The sequence below is a fragment of the Aristolochia californica genome, unplaced genomic scaffold (genome assembly GCF_029961685.1).
Source record: "Aristolochia californica isolate CCGP_79_NKW_82.1479 unplaced genomic scaffold, dmAriCali1.0.hap1 SCAF_9, whole genome shotgun sequence".
NCBI classification, from domain to species: domain Eukaryota; kingdom Viridiplantae; phylum Streptophyta; class Magnoliopsida; order Piperales; family Aristolochiaceae; genus Aristolochia; species Aristolochia californica.
This window is the reverse complement of record NW_027182290.1, coordinates 31,467,446-31,484,336: the sequence shown is the minus strand read 5'-3', so window position 1 is coordinate 31,484,336 and position 16,891 is coordinate 31,467,446. Positions and strand designations below refer to the sequence as shown.

At 37.9% G+C, this 16,891-nt stretch overlaps 2 protein-coding genes across 2 annotated transcripts; both read left to right on the top strand.

The window, feature by feature from the left end:
- The first annotated feature begins 6,059 nt into the window (after positions 1–6,059).
- Positions 6,060–8,294, top strand: LOC137941532 (nuclear transcription factor Y subunit B-1). The gene is made up of 2 exons (XM_068786987.1): positions 6,060–6,111; positions 7,516–8,294. The coding sequence occupies exons 1-2, from the start codon at positions 6,060–6,062 to the stop codon at positions 8,106–8,108; spliced, it is 645 nt and encodes a 214-aa protein (XP_068643088.1). The 3' UTR covers positions 8,109–8,294.
- Positions 8,295–8,721: 427 nt separating this feature from the next.
- LOC137940777 (uncharacterized) lies at positions 8,722–16,760 on the top strand. The gene is made up of 9 exons (XM_068785903.1): positions 8,722–8,905; positions 9,686–12,291; positions 12,650–13,973; positions 14,061–14,410; positions 14,513–14,632; positions 14,834–15,000; positions 15,184–15,275; positions 15,370–15,475; positions 16,423–16,760. Exons 1-8 carry the CDS (start codon positions 8,722–8,724, stop codon positions 15,390–15,392), a joined length of 4,866 nt encoding a protein of 1,621 aa, XP_068642004.1. The 3' UTR covers positions 15,393–15,475; positions 16,423–16,760.
- Positions 16,761–16,891: the final 131 nt, after the last annotated feature.

The window sequence follows — 16,891 nt, the reverse complement described above, 5'->3', positions numbered from 1 at the left end:
CCTTGCCGACTCTAATGCATATATATCCTTAAAAATAGGTCAAATTGACATGAAAGTTGATCCTTATGAAACTAGAATTCAACAAATTTTATCCAAGTATAATTTTTCTTCAAAAAATATATTTATTTTGAAATAAATAATTTGATAGATTTCAGACTCTTTAATCTGGTCGAACTGAGTATTATTTCTTCTTTGGCTAGCATGACCATTGACTCTTCCAAGATCGATATCTCCCTCTAAAAAACTCAGATTGAGAATTGGTTGGATAGGTAAGAAAATATACTTATCCATATAAAGTCTTGTTCTTGATGGTATAAAATGCCTCGAAAGTTGAATTCTTCTGCTGCTACTCGAACTTCTCTTGTAGTCTGACCTTTGCTACTTCAAATATTTGTTTCTCTTCATTAAAACTCCGATTGCAAAAAATATTTTTTTATTGGAAATTAGACTTGAAGAGTGTTTCATCACTATATAATTTGAAATATTAAAATTTTATTATGGAGGTGTGAACACGAAGAAAACAATGGGTACTAGGGCATGAAAGAAAAAAAAAAGATTAAATACGAACCTAAACTATTAGAGATGATAGATTAAAAAAATATCACATTATCTCTATGGTTTAACCAAGTATCCCATATTGAATTTATGAAAAAGAGTAAAAGTTTACTAAATGTTGGAAGATAGGCCCAAGCTCACACGACCAAGGAAGGCCCACAAGATGGGCCCCAGCACATAAGAAGTAGGATCCACCAAAATTACCACAAGCTGACATCCTTATCACATAAGTTGGAAGATCAAGAAGGACTCACAAAGACATCTTTATTTTATGGTCACATCCTTGAAGAGTTCTAGTTTGAGTTATATTTATCTTTTATCTATATTAAGTTATTTAATTATGCTAGGACTTATCTTTAAGTGTTAGAGTTTGGGTGTAATTGGGACAAAGGTAGTTTTGTAATTGGACTCAACTACCTTCCTCTATTATAAATAGAGGTTCATGTACTCTGATTATAATGAATTCAATGAAGTATTTCTCTTTTCCATAAATTCAAAATGGTATCAAAGCGAGTTTTGTGAGTTGACTTGGTCAACCACAGAGATAATGAGATCCTTTTCTCTAAACCCTAAGTCTAGGTTTGTAGTTATTTTTTTCAGTCTCTACACATGTAGTTTTCTTTGCATTTTTCACCTCTCTACTGAGATTTTCATATTGCAAATTATATATTGACGAAAATCTATTTGAGTTTACTTTCCTAGAAATAATGATTTTTTTTCCAATCGGAGTTATCTACAGAGAGATATCAATATTTGAATAAGCGAAGGTGAGATTACAAAAAGGTTCGAGCAGCAGTAGAAAGCTTCAGATTCTGAGGTATTTTATGCTATCAAAAACTAGACTTTATATGGAGAAATATATATATCAAAATAAAGATCTATAAGTCTATTCTTTTACCTATTCAACCAATTTTTTATCTGAGTTATCTAAAAAGAGAAATTGATATTGGAAGCAGAAAAGGTCATATTGAAAAAGAGGTTCGAGCAGCAGTAGAAAGCTTCAACTTCCGAGGTATTTTTTGCTTTCAAGAAAGAGACTTTATATGGAGAAATATATATCAAAATAAATATATGTAAGTCAATTTTATTACCTATTCAACCAATTCTCAGTATGATTTTTGTATGAGGAGATATTGATCTTGGAATAGTCAATGGTCATTCAAGAAAAAAATGAGAAACAATACTTAGTTCGGCCAAATGATAGAGACTAAAATCTATCAGATTATTTATCTTCTGATAATTATATTTTATGAAGAGAAGTTATACTTTGATGAGAGGTATTTAAGTCTAGTTTCATAAGGAGAAAATTTTATGTCAATTTAATATATATTTAAATATATATTCTCATTGGAAGAATCAAAGGTCATGTTGGTATTCTATTGTATTGAAAAATCCGAATTTATGCTAATTGTTTTGTGTGACTTTTTGAGTTGATATATCAAAAAAATATTTCACTTCTCCCTGGATTGATGGCTTATTTATACATCTTTGTTATATGGGCTTATTGTTACATCTATGATATTGGGTTCAAACTGGGATCACTGCTATTACTTCCCAGTTTGAGGGGGAAAAGTACAAGAAGTACAAGAAAGAGGTATTTTATTCTTTATGTTATGGATAAGTTTATGTGACCAAAATATTCAAGAAAGGGGGAGCACAAAATATGAAGCTTATGCATCTAAGAAAAAATATTTATATCGGATTATGATTATTTCATGGGTCCTTCTACGAGGTTTATTATTTTGGTTCGTGTATATTTGTTTGAAAATGGTCGTGTTACATTACAGCTGTTGTTATTATGTCTCTTTGGATGAGACATTATTATTGAAGAAGAGGTGACCTCTGTACCTTTTCTCATACTATAATTTATTTGACTCTCAAAAATATCACGATTGGGACACCATGATAAATTTAACTCTAAAAAATATCACGGTTGGGACACCATAAGAGTCAATGCTCGGATTGAGACACCATTATAAATAAACCCACTACCCCCCATGTAATGGTTTTTATTACTCCTACCACTTGAGAGTTGTTGTCCTGTGGAGGGACACGATGGTGGACACTTAAGAGCAATGCTGATAGACACACTACCTACAGAAGACGGAGTGTGCCCTACATCTAGCATTAGGACTGGAGTATGGAGCAATGTCTTACCAGCTAGGAGTGATTTTAACTCTCACTTATATTGTGCCAGCAGGGCCTCATGGAAGGAAGCAACAGCGTGAGGGGGAGTGTTGGAAGATGAAGGCATATTGGAAGATGTGCCATTTTATACAAAAAGATTTTATACATCCTTTGCAGCAAGCTGGGAGTTCATGTTGTTCTCTCACCCCCAGCTTGAGGGGGAGTGTTGGAAGATAGGCCCAAGCCCACACGCCCAAGGAAGGCCCACATATCTACAAGTATTATAAGATGGGTCACACGACCCAAACACATAAGAAGTAGGATCCACCATGATTACCACAAGTTGACATCCTTATCACATAAGTTGGAAGATCAAGAAGGACTCACAAATGCATCTTTATCTTATGGTCACGTCCTAAAAGAGTTCTAGTTTGAGTTATGTTTGTCTTTTATCTATTTTGAGTTATTTAATTATGCTATGACTTATCTTTAAGTGTTAGAGTTTGGGTGTAATTGGGACAAAAGTAGTTTTATTGTAATTGGACTCTACTACCTTCCTCTATTATAAATAGAGGTTCATGTTCTCTGATTATAATGAAGTAGTTCTCTTTTCCATAAATTCAATACTGAAGTTGTAATTTGAGTACGTAAGTCTCTATTTATAATTAGAAAATTAAGTATAATCCGATTACAATTAAACTACCATTGTCCCAGTTACATCCAAAGTTAAACGCTAAAAAATAAATCCTATAATAATTAAACGACTAAATATAAATAGAAGACTAACATAACTAAAACACTTTTAACTAAAAATTTTTTGTGAGACCTCCTTCCATGAGACTCTTCATAGACTCCACGTATTAATTTTGGCTCTATGAGACTTCTTATTGTGAGAGTCAAGCAAGAGTCTTCCATATCTGCTCTTCAACAAGATTACAAGAGAAAGAGATAAGGAAAGAGATAAGGAGAATAAGATTTCAAGGGAAAAGAGAGAAGAACAAGAGAAATGGAGAAGAAGAATTAGGAGAGAGTAGGTGAGAGAGGGAGAGAAGAGAAAAAAAAGTAAAAATAGGGTTTTGGTTACCCTTTGCCCTGGCTAAGATTTTTTATTTTTATAACCTCTTTTTTACATCCAAATAGAAACATTTACTTAATCAAAACTGAGTCTAATTTACCTAAACCAAGACTTTCATGGAGGGAATAGAGATATAATGAGACTTTGGGGATGTTGAAAGAAGAGTTATAGATCAACTAGGATTGTGGATTGGAGGATGTCTAAGATGATGAGATTCTAGGTGGATGGGAAAGAGAGTTTGAGGGAGGAGGAGGACTCTTAAAGAGGGAGAGGAAGAGTTGTAATAGAACTAGGAACATACTAGGGAAAAAGAAAGAGTGTCCTAGGAGAATTACAAGTATAAGGGATGGGGATGAGAGTCCCGTAGAGATTGTAGGAGACTTGGGACATGGATGAATAAGGTCGAAGGTGGTTGGGACTAGTGGTGAGGCTATAGAAGGGTTCGTGTGGAATGATAGGGGAGGGAAAAGAAGATGCTACTAGTCTCATTTGATCTTTGGAAGAAAATGGATGAGACTTGTCTCCCTCACATAAATGGGTCCAATTTTTCCTCTCTGATAAGATGTGATATGCTACTCAAGACTATCAAATCTCAATCTCCTTAAAGATCTAAACACGATATGAGTCCACTAAGTTAACTCTCTTCTAATGAGTTTATAATGTCATTACCAAATTATCTAAAGTTACCAATTTTGTAACCTAACACAAATGTATTAATAAACATCATCTTTTATATGTCATAAATGGAATGAATATCATGAAAACTATATTTATTTTAAATGGATCAAAAGAAACATAATGCATGTTATCGATTTAGGACAACGACATCTTTGGAATTGTATGAGATTTTTTATGTTAACTTATTTCTAAGATTTCATAACACTCATAACGAGGTTATGCAACATTCCCACAATTGAAAATAGTATGTGATCCAAAATCTAGAAGTTTAAATTACTTCGATATACTTACTTTTTTAATAAACATTTGTAAGATTAGTGCTTAGATAAGATAACATTTGATTTCGGTTAATTCCAAATATACAACTAAGATAAAGGCATTTTTAGAAGTGACAAATTTGGGGCGTATAAGGACACTTAGCACTTTAATACATACGTTTTTATAATTTTTACAGATAAAGCATGTATAGACATTAATTATAAAATCCTCATAAAAATTATAGAAAGACCCTCTGGACATAATGGAAATGGTTTTTAATGCACAATCGTGAAAAATATTAATTGATTATAAAAAAAAAAAGTTTCTTATTTGTTCAATAGGAAACTATAAAAAAATAAGCTAAAAAACACTAAAAGAGTTTTTTTATCGTTCATCAGCTCTTTTTTTATAGTGAATAAAAAATTGAGAGCTTTTTAATTAAAAAAGATGATTATTTTTTATTTCCATTTGAAGTAACAAAAAAAAAACTAATAACAAGGAAAAAATATAAGTATAAAAACTAGGTAAATGAGATTAGAAAGACTGATGAACTTAATTAAAGTGACTATTAGATCAAGATGATAAATAATCTTTTTTTAGGTAAATTGACCCATGACGATAATTTTTACATAAAAAATCTAAAAGACCTATAATGTGAAACTTACGTGGGCGATTATCCAATAAAAAATGTTGAGTTTAGTAACTGACATGGAAAAACACTGCACCTTTATAATTAAAATACGACAAATTTTTCTAAACGACAAAGATCTAACGTGGCAAAATAAATCTTGACAAACTTGTTCGATGAAGATTGTCATTATTGAATGCAAAATCTTCTTTCCAAATCATTCGGCTTTCATGATTGGCCGTATAAATATAACGAATCTCTTGTTTACGATATATTTTTCTTTTTAAAATAGTTAATCTAATACAATTCAACAGTATTTTTTTAAAATTATAATTAAGAAAAACATTCATTTACAATCCAGGTGATAAGAAGGTGCATTTGCTACATCAAAATTTTCATTCTTTGCCCTTTTTAGTTCTAATACAAATACAGAATTTGCCTCCCTTAGCTTATTTTTCTAAAGAAATTGTGGAAAGTAGAAGGCAAAGACCACACTAAACAAGTGAAAACCAGCCCAATACTCAAGAGAGTGTAATCCAGCATTCAATGGACTGCAGAAAGATCTCCATGGCTTACCAACCCGAAGAGGAGCGAGACCACCCTCCACGCTCAGGCTGACTGGCCAACGTGCTTGTTTCTTCGTTTCCAACGCCAGCTCCAGCCACGTGGACTACAAATCAAATGTCTATAAATGGAGGCTCTTGCTGGTATAGCATCCCACCAAATCCGCAGCCAAGGATGGAACGTGGAGGCTTCCATGGTTACCAAAAGCTTCAGAAATCGACCTCAGGTACTGCTCGACCCCCGAAATGCTTCCTTCGATTTCCCTCCTGGGTTTCTCTCTTCTTCTTCCCTTGATCTTTCTAACGACATCCTGCATGCAGGAACTGGTTTTCATTCCGAAATCTCCCTTCATTATTCAACTGAAAAATGCAGGGAATAAATAAATATAAGCTGCTTTTTTCTCATGTGTTTCAGTCCCTAAAGCTTTGCATGCAGGAACTCCGTTTCCTGGCCCTGAGGAAACGGCGAGGAAACGAAACAAATAGGGCTCCTTTTTCGTTTTTTCGCTTCTCCTGCTCCATACCTATCGTCTTTTAATTTATTCCCTTCAAATCGATCTTTTTTCTCTTGCATGTCGTCCCCCGAGCTTTTTCTTATTTTCGTCTTGCATGAACACCCAGAATGACTGCTACAGAATCTGCTGCGCTTTCTTTTTGTTAATTTTATTTCTTTAAAAGCAGCAGCTCCCCGTCTCAGGCCGTTGCTTAGCCTGCCTGTGGATCCAGGTCAAGATTCCGTTTCTATATTCTGGTAATGAAGTCCACAGCTCGCACAAGCAGAAATGTTTCTGACTCTTATATTACAGAGAGAAATCTCAGCCCTGACCAGACGGCATTCAAATCAATCCCGTGAAATTTATTTATAAATTCTTCGTTAAAAATTAATATATCTGCCCTGAGAAGAAAGAAATCGATCACGATGTCTCCTGGAGGGTTCAGATCTCTCTCTTTGTCACGTGGGTCCGTCTTAACTCTCTGATTCGGAGGTCGAGAGGTAGCGCTTTTTCCATTTAAAATTCCGGCTTTCAGGTTTCATTTTCTCTAAGTCTCAAAGGCTCTCTCTCTCTCCATGCCGCACGTTCCTCTTTTCCCTTTCGGTCCGGTCCATGATACGTGCCGGCGCCTAGTACGCACACCGCTCCTCCTGGTTTCGTCCTGACTCTATGTCCTCTTTTGTCGTTTCCCCTCCGTACGAAAAATCCGGTGGGACCCGGTATGCGCTTGCAAGTGTTTTTTTTCTGTCGGCTACCGTCCGGTGACCGAAACAGCCGCTGCTACGAAGGTTGCGCATTACGCACTAGAGTGCGAGATCGGAAGTCGAGCTCCCTCCGCTGCGTTTCGTTTCACGATGGTGGTGGTCCTCGTCGTCGTCGTCGTCGTCGTCGTCGACCGACCCCATTTAATAGAGTCTATTGGACAATTCAAATGGAGACGAGGAGATCATTGTCATTTCCCGTGCCGTGTTTATTAATGTCCGCTAAAAAACGCATTTACTCCAGGCCTAGTGCGCGCTGGCCATCTGTTGTCCGCTTCTTAACGAAACCGTAAATGTGTTTTTTCTCCTGATTATTAACTTTTCATGTTTTTAATATATATATATATTTTTAATGATTCTTCTGGGGGGAGAAAAGGAACCAAGGTCCCGGACCTGGAGGCGCCGCCGAAGCAGTCGCCGGCGGGCGAGGAGAGTCCAAACGCGGAGCGGGAAGGCGGCTGCCTGGTGCGGGAGCAGGACCGCTTCATGCCGATAGCCAACGTGATCAGGATCATGCGGAAGGTTCTCCCGACGCACGCGAAGATCTCCGATGACGCGAAAGAGACGATCCAGGAGTGCGTTTCGGAGTATATCAGCTTCATTACCAGCGAGGCGAACGAGCGGTGCCAGCGCGAACAGCGGAAGACCATCACCGCCGAGGACGTGCTCTGGGCCATGAACAAGCTCGGCTTCGACGACTACGTGGAGCCCCTTAGCGCTTACCTGCAGCGCTACCGCGAGCTGGAAGGCGACCACCGCGGTGCCGTCCGCGGGGAGCCCCTTCCGAAGCGTCTCCCCGACTTGAGCACTCCTTACCCGCCGGCATTTCATGTGGGGCACCACCATGGCATGTTCGGAGGGACAGGGATGAATGGCTACTACCGCCCGGACGGCTCCGGCTCAAGCTCCAGCAGTGCCACCCATGCTGCTCCCCTGTCCTCCTTCGATCCTTACGCAGCATTCAAATGAACCGCCCGGCCGGCAGTGCATCTCTGCAAAGAAGTGAGAGTGTGATACTACCTCTCTCTCTCTACCGAGCTACCTAGTTTATGGTCTGTGTTCTTGGGAATGGTTGGTTTTATGTTTGTAGTAGTATTGTAATTACATTCACTTAGTTTATGGTTTGTGTCATGGTTATGGAACTAATTAAAGTTAATTAAGTAGTAAATTAAGTTGGGTGTCTTTAATTTTTAATTATTAATTCTTCGTAAACGGCTCTCTAATACGAAAATTCATTTGGTTTTGGTGCCATAAAGATTAACGGTTATCTCAGCCGTCCTTGGCTGTTTTGCACCAAAATCATGATTAAGGGTTATCTCAGCCGTCCGATCACGATGCCGTTTCGCACCAAAATGGTTTTTATTTTTGCGTATCCAGATATCACACGTCGTGATAGGCACGTGTTTATGCTGCACGTGAGAAAGTAGAATTGGAAAATAGATTTGGCCCTCTTTCCCAGTTCAAAAATTTCAAAACATTTCAAAATATCGCCCTCGCCTGTCCGGTAGCCGTTGCCTCTCAGTCAAGGTCGAGGGATCTCTCTCGTCCTTCTCCTCCATCCTTCTTCTCTCTTTCTGTAAATATGTCGAAGCTCGAAAGAATGTTCATGCAGATCTTCGATCGCAGGAACTGGATCGTGGATCAGCTGAAATCACAAGGCGAATCATACGATCAGTCTCTTGCATCGTGTCTTTTGATTAATGGCATTGAACCTCCGCCTTGGTTATCAAGTATAGGACTCGGCACGCAAAATTCTGACCTGATAGGTACTTTTTTTTCAATTTTTTTGGATTTTTTGCAGATTTTTCTCCCCACGTATTCTCTTTTGAGTTTCAAACTAGTGAACAGGGATACATCTTTTAAGCATCTGCCACTTCGTGCTCTAGTTGTAACTGATCTAGGGTCTTATGCGGCTTTGGATGAAATTCTGTATGGAAATATTGCCGGGTGATTCGCACTCACATTGAGGGTTTGTTTCTCAAGATTGATGCAATTCCTCGCATTTCTAGAAGAAAGAACTTTAGCAATTTCTTCTTATTTTCGTGTAAACAAGGTCTGGGTGATAGAAACTTAAGGATCTTATAGGGAAGTTTTGTGTTTGAAGAATGTAGGGACCCTGAATTAATCCATTTTCTGAGTCCACTTCACATTTCTGGGAAATATTTTAAGTTTTAATTTTCTAGTTGGTTTTCGCCCCAACTTCTTTTGGATTATAGTCTTAATTATGTCGGTGCAAAAATGATGCTATTCTCCATCTCCAAAATAAAAAAGGATGTTGTTCTGAATTCTCCTAGAAGTAAAAGGTTACAGTTACTCAAACTTGAGTCACTAATGCAAGTTGTTACGAAATCAAACGCTGGATACTGGAATCAATTGCTTTGAGGTTTCGCTTCACAAGCTTCTTTTACATTCCACAAAAAAAATAGTGCTTACAGCTTTTTGTCAGGACTATTAAGAAAAGCATAGAATAGGTAAAAAAAACAACTTTATGGCGTCTTATGTTTCGGTGCTTTTGACACTTACAGTTTCCTCACATGTTGGTGCAGAATTGAAGAAAGAATTAACTAGAGACACTGTAGTACCACTGAACTGTGCCCCACTTCAAACAGGTGTACGAGATATGCAGGATAGTTTGGAACTGGACAAATCACTCTTAAGGATCCAGAGGTCTCGATCAAGACAAAGGGCTATAGAACTTCGCAGTAGTGCGAAACCTAAAAAAAGAAAACATGCTTGTGAGGAAGATCCTGGCAACCGGTATGCTGGTAGAGTTACCAGGTCAAGAAGTGCTCGTGAACTGCCTGCTAACGTAAGAGACTTGTTGGAACCAGAGAATGCTCCCAATAGTTCCATTCTTAAGCAGTCTAAACCCATTATTCAGCAGCATACCTATCCAGATGGGAAAGATGCATTTCAGAAGGCTTCAGGTACTCAAACTACTGTCCCACCAGAATCTGCACAAAACAAAAACAAAAACACAGCCTCTTTTAACAATTTCTCTGAAGTTATGGAGCCACAGCCATGTTCTATTAGAAATGACACAGATGGGCTTGTTTTAAGTGCATCTCATTCAATCCACACTAAGGAAAGTTGGAAAGGCGAGGGTGAGCATAAGGTTTCTGTATCTGGTCGTTCTCTTCATGCTAGTTTAAATGTTCAGCCAACACAGCTTGATTTTGATGATGTGGAAAGTGTCAACTGCAGCCGTGGTCATGCTTTTGAGAAGGAAAACTGGGTGAGCCATTCAGATACGGAAGCTGCTAGTGTCTTACTACTTGCTGTGAAAAAACATGAGGTCACACATGGTGTTGTGAAGGATGTAATGGACTCACAAACTTGTAATAATGGAAGTAAAGAAAAAAAACCTGTTTCAGTTGCACTTGGTGAAGCACGACCTATTTCAGAAAATTTGAACTCAGAACCATCGCCTAAAACCAATTTTGTATTTGAGTCAAACCAACTAGATTTTGATGATGCTGAGGATTGCAGTTCAAAATACAGGTTTCAGGCAGCTGTGGAGAAAGAAAAAGCTTATCCATTTGCAGAAGAGAGAGCAAGCGCCCAGCTGGGAGCTTCTCAATCATCAAATGGAAAAAGTGTCCTTGATGGATGTTGTGAAATGGATGATCTTAATGCAGAACAGCTGATGCTTGGGAAGGCAGTGTCCCAGTCTGCAGACGTCATGATTGAAGATGAAATAGCTTCAGTGGATTCCATTGAAGATGTATCAAAGAAGCAACTTGAATTAATTGACGACACCTCTTTGAAGAACAAGATATCCAAGATTTGTGGAGATGCTGAGGGTGAGCCTTGTAGCGTGGGAAAACATCTGTCCAACTGGATAGCTCTTACACCTGACAATTTATCTGCCTCTCAAGGACTTATTGGAAAGGATAGGGTGCAGAAGATAATTCAAACCGCTGCGAATAATTTTCTGGATTCAGTCTCAGATCAAGTTTCAGTTGGAAAATATATCAGTGAGATTGATGTGAGACCTGCTGACAGGGTGCTAGAAAATTTTGTGGTTTCAGAAGAATTCCTGGATATGGTGGCAGGTGAAGTTTCATGTTGTACACCTGATGGGCAAGTTGATGTGGGACTTACTGGCATGTTACCTTCTGACTGTGGCTTTGTAGGATATGCAACCAATGGCTCTATAAAATCAAGAAGCTTCCCCTTAATTAAGAGAAGTTCCTCTCTGCAGCCTGGAGTACCAAAGATGGTAGAAACTGAAGGAAAGGAAATATCTTCAGTTGCAATCAATTCAAGGAAAAGCGACTACACGAGAACTTTGACACGGGGGTCTTCTCAAATGTGTGATCAAAGGAGAGAAACTCGATACTTTTTAAGGAGTTCAACAGGCCACAACAAGATTATTGATTCACTAAAATCAAATACTTCCAACATTTTTTCAGGAAAGTCTAATGTGGCAGAGAATTTCATGGATGCTTGTATGAGTGCTGTGAGACTCTCTGGAATACCATGTGATGATGAAGTTTGCTATGGACTGAAAGAAGCTTCAGACTTCACAGACAGTCATGTTGACTGTTATCAAAGTTTTCGGCCTGATGGGCATCTTACATCAATAGAGTGTTTTGGGCCTGATAAGCATCAAACATCAGTAGAGTCCCCAAGAGCAAGTACGAGTGCTGGCAAACAGGTAGTAACACCCTGTTCTCTCCACATTTGCGATGAGCAGCAAGAAGCTGCTTGCAACTTATGGAGGTCCATGAACCAGAATAAAAACGCTGGTTCATCTAAGTCAAGTGTATCTGTTAGCTTGAGGAACTCCCTCCAACTTTCATTAAATGTAACCAATGCATGTGGAGTTTCTTGGCCTATGAATAAGAGAAGAAAGGTCAAAAATGGTTCGAATTATGTATTTCATACTTCACCTCTGATAGGGAGAACAAATCCACTTATGCAGATATCCAAGGAAAATTTTTTTGATCACTTAAGTTTACATGATTCTCCAGTGGATATAGTGGAACCGCATAATTTTCTCATATCACCAGGACTGGATGTTGGTCACTTGAACGTTGGCAGCTCAAGTACCCAGTTACAGATTCTGTCAAGCACATTGCAGCCTAAGCAGGATAGTTCTGAAGCAATCACTAAGTTGGGGTCCTCGTGTTCTTTAGGAGTTGAGAAGGTAATTTTTTGGCAAGTTTGTACAAACTGGTATGTTTTTTAGTACATTGATAGTGTGCTCTGTCTGTCATGGAGACAGCTCCCATGAACTTTACATGGCAAAAGTAAATTAATAATTAACAACAATTCCCCTTATACATAAGCAATTTTAGGAGCAAAATATTTTTAAAAAAAGGAATATGATTTAAATTCCTACGTCAAGAGCATCATTATTTTTCCTTTCCTCTCCTAAATTTTTTTCTTTTGCAGTGTTGCATCTTTCTTAGTGTAGTGTCCATGTTTTGAATGTAAGTTAAAAAGCTTCCTCTACTTGACTTATTTGATGCATGTTCTTCCGGCTAACGGTTTATTTGTAATAGGGTGGTTTGAACTTAGAAGTGACTGTCCATCCGGGGTCCATCTCTGCTGCAATGGAAAATATGGAGGCTGAATCTCTTCTAGATATGGGTGAGAACAAACAGGAGGATGTAGGTTTGGGTGATTTTTCAAAGGAACCAGCAGTAGTAGAGGGTAGCAATAGCACTAATCAAGAGATGATGAGGCAACTCACTTCAGGTTCTGCTGAAGTTTCGGATGAATGGCAAATTTCTCTCGGAGGAGATGGAAGAAAAAAAGAAAAACCCCAAAGCAACAAAAATCCTATTTTTCCATGTTGTTCAGCATCATCGACTTATGCAGAGGCTCTTGAAACTGGTGGTGATGAAACCTTGCCAGAGCTTGAGGGGTTCTCTATCAGTGTGAGCCCACCATGTGAACTTCCCCTAGTTACAGGGGATGGAAATGGTGTTGACAACTTAGTTCTTCCATGCATGAAAAAGGATCTTGCTGTTTTTGAGCAAATCTACGGATCCATCAGTTTACCAGTCTCGCTTTCCTGTCCTTCTACAATGCATTCAATGATGGATATTAAATACTCTTTACCAACAGGGCTGTTGCCACAGATGAATTTCAAGGATTTTATCCCGCTAAATGGCACCGATGAAAAACAATGTGAAGGATCAGAAGATAGTTTTCTTCCTGGTATAGGATGCAGCAGTGGTGTAGAATACGGTAGTTGTTTGCTAGGAAAGTCATATTCTTTCACCCCTCCTGTTGGAAGGTTCTCATCAAAATCTACTCGTTCAAGTATGGGTAAAAATTCGTGTCTGAACAAGGAGCTTACTTGTTTCCGAATTGATGAAGATTTGTGCATTAATGAAGAAAATGAGGTACGTGAAGTTGTGGATCCATCTGAGAATTTGGCAAGCTCAAGAGAAATCAGTACTCCTCATAAGAGACATGTACTTGATGATGCAACATCAGAATATAGTAACTCAATTTCATTGGTATCTGAGGCTAGGAAGATTCAGGACCTTAGTAGCTTGGCTTTTGGGAACACAGACGGCAACATGAATAGGACTCAAAGGGGTAACCGAGGACTTGAGAATGGCTATTGGGACCAACAGATTAAGAATGATGATAAGGAGAACTGTGGTCATTCAATGGATGGATATAGTGCTAGAAAAACCTCAGGATCTCTCCGTAACAGATCTGACAGGCCAAAGGTTTCTGGGAAAGCCAGTGAAGCAAAGGGAGGGCAGAGTTTCATTGAGAAGGCTTCTAAGCCCAAAAATTTAGTTTCGAACATTTCATCTTTTGTCCCGCTTGTCCAACAAAAGCAACAGCCCCCTGCAATTTTGACTGGTAAATAGTCTTTTTCATTGTTTTTATTACTTTTAATTTTTTCCCCTTCTCATGGTAATAACATATCCATCTCAAATTTGTTCTCAGGGAAAAGGGACATTAAAGTGAAAGCCTTGGAGGCTGCAGAAGCTGCAAAAAGACTTGAAGAAGAAAGAGAGAATACACGTAGGATTAGGAAAGAGACAGCAAAGCTAGAAAGGGAAAAGTTGGAGCAAGAAAACATCAGGCAGTTGGAACTAAAGCGGAAAAAGAAGGTAGAGGAACGGAAGAAGAAGGAAGCTGATATTGTGTCTAGGAAAAGGCAACGGGAACAAGAGGAAAGAAAGGAAAAGGAAAGAAAAAGAAGGTGCATTGAAGAAGCAAGAAAGCAGCAGCAGGAACGGGAAGAGAAACTACGTGCTGAGAAGGAGGAGAAAGAAATGCGTCGGAAGGCTGCTGTAAGACAATATTCTTTTCTCAGATGAAGTTAACAAACAAAGTATAAATGTCATTCATGTACTGTACCACAAAATGGGATTATATTTACTGCTTTACACCAGGAGGAGGAAAGGAAGAGAAAAGCCTTGGCAGAGGAGGCAAGACGGCTGCGTAAAATGGAGAAAGCCAAGGAGGGAACTGGCAACAAGAAAAGGACAGAACCAGAAGAAAGGACCACCAAGGTTATGATTAGTACTAATAATACTTCTGAGAATAGTGTGTTCGTTGAAAAGCCTGTATCATAAAAAAAGATGAGACAGGATTCAATTTTTACATTAGTTTTAAGTCAATTTGTTTAAATTAAGTTTTTTTTAAATATCTAAATATCTCTAATTTATTCTTGGTCAGTGTGATACAGAGTTCTTAACCTTTTCTCTTTGTAGGTTGTCAATGATTTAGATTCATTTAAATCAGATGGAGCTGGCTTCTCAACTGAAGGGAGCCTTGAACCACAGTCATATGAGATTTCACCGTACCAATCATCCGATGATGAGGAGGAAGAAGAAGAGGGTGATGTGCCTGTGAGGAAATTTATACCTGAATGGGCCAGGTGAGTGATATTTTTTAACATATTAACTGCTTTACTTGAATACCTGTGAGATGACATTTAGCATGAGATATTGATTTGCCATCAATACAGCTGGGTAGTTCTGCTGTCTTTGTAGGAGTCAAATAATTTTGCTGCAGTTTCTGTCTATGGAAGTTTTGAAGTTTTGATGTTGGACTTATGCAGGGAAAAGTCTATCGTTAGAAGTCTGGACTTCCTTCATCATGTTAACCCAGATGACATTTTTCTTCTTGAAAGATGTTGTAATATAAGCGAAAGTAAGCCCTCTTGGTTTATCGTGATTGCCTATATCTTTAAACTTAACTACTTGGTTATGTACTGATGGAAGAAATGCACATCCTTTATTTGTAGTTTTGTTGCATCAGAAGAGATGACAAATGAAGGCATTGGAGAAAGGCTTAACGTGGGGGCAGGAGACCTGTAAAGCAGTATGAGTAGTACTTTCTGGATGGAATAGGTATTTTGTTGCTAAGTTTTTCTTTCTCAACTGTTTGTATGATTTGGGCACTTGGGCACTTGCTTTCTATTTGAGTTTTTTTTCTCTTAAAAATTCCTATAGAATTATACTTCTTTTTTAGCAGATTGTCCTTGAAACTTTAACATTGGAAGAATTTCGGTTCATAACCAATTTGGCAGCTCTATCTCATTTGTTTGCCGGCTGTAACCAATGTTTTAAAAGCTTGAGTACCTCTTAGAAATTCATGCCTCAAGTTGTGTTTATGTGATTTTATACTTTGTTACATTTTTATATGAACATCTTTGGCTTATCTAGTTGTTAATAGTGCTGTAGCTGTCGAGTTGGTCTAATCCTCTGTAAAAGGGCTTTTGTCCCAAGGAAGAACCGTTCCATTAGAAAGAATTAAAGGGCCTTTTGTCTCAATGAAGATTGTTCTACTAGAAAGCAAAGTATATGGTTGTGGACTTCTTAAAAAACTTTCCAGCCCAATTTTATTGGGACTACTCAAAGAGTGGGAACAGGGTTTCTTGTATTCGTAACTTAATTGCACACTTGGTCTTTCCTGATTTATTCATCTGCATGCAACATTGGCTTCTGGAAATGCTGCAAATGTAATCACCGTACTCTTTTATTTAGGGCTTTGTCCTCTTTCCAATTACTCAGGTTTATTTATGAGATAATCATCAATGGGTTGTCATAATTTTTTATCATGCATCTAATTGGTTGCTTGATTGGAATCGTTAATGCAAATTTGTTGACTTCATATAGTTTATTCATCGTGCCACAACTGTTTCATCTAATAATGCTGCTGCTGTAGTCTCGGTATTTTTTATCTTGTACGGGTTAAAGTCTTATTATGTACCATGAAGATGTTTATTATGAATCAGAAGCTTATCTTTCTACTTTTTCTTTTCTTTTCTTTTCATTTACCTTTTCTAATGTTATAGGCAATCCAGAGAAGGACAACCTCTGTCCAATACCATGCAAGCTGATTTTCTTAACCCGCATATCGTCCCTGTAATTTGTATAAACCTGTAAATTGTAAGTATTTGTTTTCCTTTCTTGTGGTTCACTCTGTGCACATTGTTACTAGTGGGAAATCCATATGATGCATGGGAAAAGAAAACGACACCAAAAAAAAAAAAAAGACAGAAGATTTGTGGCTGGATTTTTACCCTTCACTTACAAATTTAGAATCTAGGCCATGGGTTCATTTTTAAAGCTCAATTGTAGTTCTACTTCCTCTTTTGAGGAAAGTAAAGTTGAATGTTCTTTATTTCTAAAATAAAATCCAACATCCTATTTACTTTCCTGTGCATTTTTGTTTTTAATTTCTATAACGTTGTAACATATTTTCTGTAAGTTAGAACTTAAACCAGCAGTTGATATTGTACTGCAAGACCTATAAACGTCTCT